This window comes from Triticum urartu, chromosome 4A (genome assembly GCF_056163025.1).
Source record: "Triticum urartu cultivar PI428250 chromosome 4A, HENAU_Tu73, whole genome shotgun sequence".
NCBI classification, from domain to species: Eukaryota; Viridiplantae; Streptophyta; class Magnoliopsida; order Poales; family Poaceae; genus Triticum; species Triticum urartu.
The window spans coordinates 272,258,726-272,265,596 of NC_141876.1; the positions used below are offsets into that span (position 1 = coordinate 272,258,726).

Sequence of the window (6,871 nt, forward strand, 5' to 3'; positions counted from 1 at the left end):
ATGCATGCATGTTAAACACCCCCTCTTTCTTATGTGAGTGCATCTCCATGAAGGACGTGGTATGCATGTACGTACCTTCAACTAGAGCATCCTTTTCTTCCATCTTTCCCTGATGCATGGCAATAACGAATATATTTTCTTGAGCAGTAGCAACAATGGTAATATCAGAGAGACTCGTGGCCGTATCACCCTCCCCGTTCGATCCTCCACATCGTTCTCCTCTGCCTCCTCCTCGAGGAGCCAGAAACGGTCACCCTGCTGCTTCCGCCTCTCCATCCTCCCCGGCGGTCCGGCTAGGTCCGGCACCCCCAATCCGCACCCCGGTAGATCCGGCGCCGGGAGCTCCCCTCCAATGGCAACTGACGCTGCCGGCACGAGGGGGGGCGCGTCACAAGAGCTCACCACTCTAACAGTTATATTCCTCTCCTTCACTCGGTAGTTGCTTATGTGCCTTGATAGGAATGAGCGTATGCTATGTTTACGTATATGGTAAGCAATTCAAACAATCAAAAAGAGTGTATGTGAGTATGTAACGAGGTTCTGTTAAAAAGAACTGCCGCGAAGGTTGGCTAAAAAAGCACGTCGGGAAGCTTCCTGGTCAATTGTCAATGTCTGCGTCGCAAAAGTTTCCGGTCCCACATATACCTCGCTTCGGCGCTTCGCTACGCACCTGTCTATTCCCCAACAACTGGACTCCAACCTCCTCCTCGCACCCTCCTCGTCCCGTCGAATCCATCGAGGCGAGGGAAAAAAAGAGGAGAGGTTAGGGTTCCGAATGGACTATCCTGGAAGGTTCTAGAAGCGTACGCTCGTTGGGAGGGCTCCGGGCGGTGCGCTGCAGTGGTTGATGGAGGAGGAGAAGGCCAGGGGGTTGTCCTCGGCGGCCTCGCCGCTGATCCCGCCGACATCCTCGGAGATCGACCTCGAGGCCGGTGCCGGGGACCAGCTCCAGTGCCGGATCTGCCTCGAGACCGACGGTACGTACGGCTGGATCCGTCCTGCGCGAGCTGTTCCCGCCGCTGCCCGCCGTTATCCTTGGCCGTGTTTTCTTTGTTTTGCCAGGGGTTGACTGCTTCTCTCGGTGTAGGGAGAGACTTCATCGCGCCCTGCAAGTGCAAGGGGACATCCAAGTACGTGCACCGCGACTGCCTCGACCACTGGAGAGCGGTCAAGGTAGGCGCTCTCATTCCGCTGATGCCCTGGTGCTATCCGGGAGCTCCGAAGCGATGTGATTGTGTGATGGATCCACCCAGGGTTACAAATGTGGTTTCTTAGCTTAATTATGACAATGTGTGGAAGCTATACCCTGGTATGTGCTTATAGATAGAGTTGTAGCCATTTAGGAATGACTGCCTTGCATTGTACTAATAATCAATCAATTCATTCATGGATCACATAGAGTTACAGACAACTAGAATACATATGGTAAGTTCACCAAGTTTCGCCTTCAACATGTAGGCCTATTAGCTCTTGACCTGCTGTTGGAGTCAATCCTGCCCGTGTCTTTCTTCTATTTTGTTGATTAGAGTTTTGTGTGACAAGTGACAACCCTGTTTTTCGTGTTTAAGTTATGCCATTTACGAGTGTGATTGTAGAGACTAGAGAGCAACTCCAGATTGCTTTTGGGGAAATTGAACAGTCAGGACATTCATGTATGTCCACAGTCTAAACGGAAGAATTTTTTTATAGAAGTTTTACAACAACAATGAATCATATGGATGAACACTATGCAACTGCATTCTGTTGTAATTAGGAATTCAGTAACTAAAAAATATATAAAAAACTTGCACTATCAGGTAGATCCATGATTGACATGATATTGCCATTGTTGGCCCAAAGAGACATGCTTCTGAAAATGCATTAATCAAGGTTTGTATTACTAGTAAATACCACCTATAAGTATTCCATTGTCATTTAACAAATTTGCTATATGGACCTTTGGCACAGTTTCAGGTCAAAACAAAAAGTTTTGTATTGCATGAACATTCTGAATATACTGATCCTCTCTCTGTACCTTGAAATTTTGATTTAAGATGCAGTAGTAGGTCAGATCTTTCCTTGGCCGACAATGCACTCTTATGGAATTTTGTAATATGGTTCCAGTTTATCAGGCAGATGTTCCTAGGTCCAATTTTGGTATTTAGTATTGGAAACTCTACTTTCTGTTAGGATGTTGGGATGTCTACATCAAAATGAAGTTGTGCTGTTTGGTAAGGCTATATGGAGGTTGTTGGCTTGGATATGACATAAACCATGCTCTTCTAAGGATGGATCCAATAGTTTAGAGTAGAAATGATGTATGATACCATTAGTCCAAATATCGGCCAGTTAATCGGCATCTTGATCAGTTAATCACTACTTGGTGGGTCACGAAATAGCTGATTTATCAGTCGATTAACTGGAAAAATCGCCCATTTATCCCTACTCACCACCTGACTGATATGGTACCAGTTACCGATATCCTGAACATTGTGATACACATTTTCTCTTTCAATTGTTGGGAATATGAATTCTATTTGTTCAACAAAAAGTTAAATATATAACTTCTTCCTGTTGCATATGCAAAAGCATTCAGTCATCTGTCTCTTTGCATTTTGTTGTCAACTCGTCTAAGCTATTTGTAGCTTGCCTTTCTAATGAAAATGTGTCTTTCTTGTGAGATACTAACAGTGCTTGATGCTTTGTCACATACAGGAGGGATTTGCATTTTCTCATTGCACCACCTGCAAGGCTCCTTATTACTTGAGGGTTCATGTCCACACTGACAGGAAATGGCGAACGCTAAAGTTTCGTTTCTTTGTTACTAGAGATATATTATTCATCTTTGCTCTAGTCCAATTTGTAAGTCTTTGATATTTGTGTCACTATTCTTTGTCTAATGATGTATTGAGTGATAAACAGTATTTCTCACTCCTTTGTTCAGGTTATCTCTGCATTGGCTTATTTGGTACATTTTATTGATGGGTACCAGCAATATTGGCTGAGGACGGCCTGGGGTTTCGATAATGAAGTTACTTTTTATTATATATGTGGTAAACAACTTAATCATTTGCACATTTTGTTATTACTTGTACCTGTTTTGCATGATTGTTTGACAATGAATTTATATGTCATGCCCTTGTCTGAATGCGTGGGGTGGAGTTCAATCCTTGCCCACACAAGTCCCTGTTCATCCTTAGGACTCAAGTGCACGGGAGCTGTACGGTTTACAAAGTGAAATATACAATTAGATTCTATCTGGCCAATCTCTGTTATAAGTATAAGAGTTTATCAGTGTGCAAAAGAAAACATGAGTGGGGAAATGTATTTTGCTAACTGTATACAGTACAAAGTAGATGAAAGATGTATGTTGAATAGGAAAGACCTATCAGCTGTCTTTACCTTTTACATGCATGTCAATGATTGAAGTTGCTCTTTCGTTCCTACCAGACCTATTCATTAGTTTGTTATATTTATGCTGTGATGGACTAATACTAGGGTATCGTGTTATGATCTACACTATGTGGCGTGCACTATGTAGTCCCTAAATATATATGGAGGCTACGTTGCTGAGATATATGATGCACTTATGTTGCCCATTCGATTTGAATTCTGAACTGAGTTGAGCATCTCATTCTTTTTACAGGAGCTTTGTTGTTTTTTGCTTTACTCGGGTTATCAGGATGCTTCATAACGTGTTATGACCGAAGAGTACGGAGTGACTTGGCTCAGCCTTGTCGAGAACTGTGCCTCTGTTGCTGCCAGCCAGGGTATGTTTCGATTAATTCAATGACTATATTATACGTATTTGTTAAGCCGTTAATGCTGCATGCTTGGTCATCTGTATGTTGTACGCTCACCTTCCTATTTCATTTCAGGATGTGTGCAGATTGCCATCTTCCTGGCACACTTTGCATGTGGACTGACTGCACCACATGCTTTGAAGGCTGTGCAACTACAGCCGGGGAGTGTGGTGGTTGCTTGGGAGGTGCAGGGGAAGCAGGGTTACCATTGCTCCTCATCATGGGAGTAATCGTGCTCGGGCTCTTCACGGTTGTCGGCATCTTCTATAGCGTTCTGGTGGCAACTATGGTAGGGCAGAGGATCTGGCAAAGACACTACCACATCCTTGCGAAACGAATGCTAACAAAGGCGAGCACTGCTATCCCTGAGTTGATCAATCATGGTTTTTCCTCCTCTTTATAACCCCAATTTGGTGTTCTCCAGGAGTACGTTGTGGAAGATGTTGACGGTGAACGTGCAGATTGGTCTCCGCCGCCACTCCCTGCAGAGCACGTCCAGCAGCTCAAATCCCTGGGACTCCTATAGCCCATGACATGGAGCTGATGGCTGTTGATGATGACCTTAAGTTGAGGACCAGCACCACGCACTGCCCCAGCTGTACAGGAAGCACATACTAAGCCGATGGCAGGGCATCTCTTGTATCCGCAATTTGCGCAGCCCAACATGGTGCGATATCATCGTTCCTTTTTGTACATTGTAACAGGGAAACTTACCACGCCTTGATTTTTATACAAATGAGTCAACTCGTGCCCGTCTTGTGCCAAGTTACTGCTTTTCGTTCTTTCACTGGTCTCGTGCACAAACAGATGCGGCAGTTCCAAGGGCATCATAGGAGCAAGTATAATAAGGTGATGTAGTGCTATATTTTGCTGCCATCGTTGTTGTCAAAGACAATGCGTGTGTCGAAAAGTGCCTGCAGCTCCCGGTCTCCATTGCTCTTGGTTTGAAAATTTTGAAAAACACAGTTTTCTTGCTAAAAAAATCCTAAATCAAATACGTGGATACATATACACATTCCTAAGGCCTGGTAAAAAGCTGAAAAAGAAATACTTTGTATTTTAAGAAATATAAAAAAGAGAAATTTCAGACATAAATGAGATCCATTTTCTCCTATATACTATCAGATTTTTTTTCCTATAGCTCAAAACAAAGCGAGATTTCTACCAAAACTTGCCACGAGTATTTAAAATGTGTATATGTATCCCTGGAAAAAAATTCAGATTTTTTTGAAACTTCAAAAACACAAATTTTAAAATGTTAAATATAGGGAGCAGTGGAGCTCGGGCGCTGCACTCCCTTTGCCAATGACACTGCCGCCTTGCGCGCATCATTGCCGCATGCACCCTCGGCGGACAGAGATCCAGTGACTGGCGGCCAGCCAGCCATTGGACGAAGGATGGGCAGACCAGGTTAATTACTGTAGCGTAAACACTGTAGTTGGCACTGTACACAAGCACTGTAGACGACCTCCTGTAGACGGGATCATTAGGCCAATTCCACCGCGCGACCCTATTTTGTTCGGGTGCGTCTGTTTAGGGTAAAACGGACGAATAGCATGGCCCAACGCGTGGCCTCAAACGGACAAATGTCCGGATTCCGTCCGTTTTCGACCCATCTTCGGTCCAAACTTGCACTCGGGTTGGGGTGAAACGGATGCGCGCGGACGGTCTCGACGCACGCCCTTGTAACCCCCCGTGGCCCGCCTGTCGGGGACACTAGCAGTCCCTCCGCTCCCAACACTTCCACCCTCTCTCCTCGCCCCGCCCCGCTGCCGGCGCCGCCGCTATTCTCCGGCCGCCTCCTCACCGCGCAGCCCCCCGGCCGTCCATACCAAACCACGTCTCGACATGGCCGCCACCACGCCCGCGCTTTCGCCGTAGTTTTGGCCGTCGATCGGAGGAGGTTTGGCCGTCGTCGTCTTTGCCGGTGGCAGAGGGGACACGACTGCCGGCGACGTACCACGGCGGCCGCGGCAGATTTCGACGAGAGCTCCAGAGCGGCCAGTAGCCGGCCGGCAACCACCCCTGCTGCGTTGAGGTGATCATCGCGGCCTCTTCGCCACCACGACCGTAAGGTGTTCGACATTTTGCCAACAAAGGTATGGACAGTGGAGATGAGTTTTTCTTCCATCACTTTCTTTGTTCATCGGACGATTCGTCGTCGGATGATGACGATCTTGTGGTGGCTGCACTGGTCGTTCACGACCATATTCAACGGCAGCTTCCTCGGTACAGGGGGTCAGTCCCTGGCCGTGCTCCCAACGTGAACCGCAACAGGGAGAGAGGCCACGCACTGCTCTATGCCGATTACTTTTCCAACACCCCACTCTTTAAGCCGGATAAATTCCGTCGCCGTTTTCGAATGGCAAGGCATGTGTTCAATCGTATCTGAGAGGGAGTGGTTGCTCATGACCCATACTTCGAGTGCAAGACGGATGTCCTTGGCAAGCTTGGATTCTCCTCTTACCAGAAATGCACCGCGGCCATCCGCATGCTTGGATATGGAATTCCAGGCGATCTGGTGGATGAGTATGTGCGTATGAGTGAGACAACATGTCTGATGTTAATGTACAAGTTTTGCCAGGCTGTGATCGAGGTGTTTGGTCCAGAGTACTTGAGGCAGCCAACTGCAGCTGATACAGAGAGATTGTTGGCGACCAACGCAGCTAGAGGCTTTCCAGGCATGCTTGGCAGCATAGATTGTATGCACTGGGAATGGAAAAACTGTCCATTTGCTTGGCAGGGCCAGTACAAGGGGCATGTCAACGCGTGCACTGTCATATTAGAATGTAACATCCCAAATTTTCAATTTGGAATGTTATACATAGATCATCCATGCATATCATATTTTATTGCATTTCGTTTTGCGATCCTCGAAATCCTAAGCAACTCAAGGACCCTCGGAGAGGGTTGAGGATTTCGCAGTTTTCATATTTGAGTTTTATCAAATACTGAAACGAAGATTTTTGGTTTTAATTATTTTTCTCTCCGAAAATATTTCAGATTAAAATACATGAGAGGAGATAATATGACTTCTCCAAAATAAATGAAATATTGGAGGAAAAAGATTAAAATCAAATATTTGATTT

The 6,871-nt window shown here is 46.0% G+C and overlaps 1 protein-coding gene across 2 annotated transcripts; it reads left to right on the forward strand.

Moving 5' to 3' along the window:
* The first annotated feature begins 651 nt into the window (after positions 1 to 651).
* LOC125551524 (RING/FYVE/PHD zinc finger superfamily protein) lies at positions 652 to 4,547 on the forward strand. Of its 2 annotated transcripts, XM_048714780.2 has the most exons (7): positions 652 to 977; positions 1,088 to 1,173; positions 2,695 to 2,841; positions 2,924 to 3,032; positions 3,626 to 3,749; positions 3,858 to 4,131; positions 4,207 to 4,547. In XM_048714780.2, exons 1-7 carry the CDS (start codon positions 848 to 850, stop codon positions 4,306 to 4,308), a joined length of 972 nt encoding a protein of 323 aa, XP_048570737.1. In that variant the 5' UTR covers positions 652 to 847; the 3' UTR covers positions 4,309 to 4,547. The 2 variants fall into 2 exon arrangements, with proteins under 2 accessions (XP_048570737.1, XP_087374389.1); XM_087518263.1 differs by lacking the exons at positions 652 to 977; positions 1,088 to 1,173 and adding an exon at positions 1,184 to 1,309.
* Positions 4,548 to 6,871: the final 2,324 nt, after the last annotated feature.

Excerpts from the sequence above, each read along its gene's own strand:
- LOC125551524 (XM_048714780.2), top strand. The coding sequence starts at position 848 with ATGGAGGAGGAGAAGGCCAGGGGGTTGTCCTCGGCGGCCTCGCCGCTG. Across the intron at positions 3,033-3,625 it reads TACTTTTTATTATATATGTG|GAGCTTTGTTGTTTTTTGCT; the intron begins GTAAACAACTTA and ends TTCTTTTTACAG. Across the intron at positions 3,750-3,857 it reads CTCTGTTGCTGCCAGCCAGG|GATGTGTGCAGATTGCCATC; the intron begins GTATGTTTCGAT and ends ATTTCATTTCAG.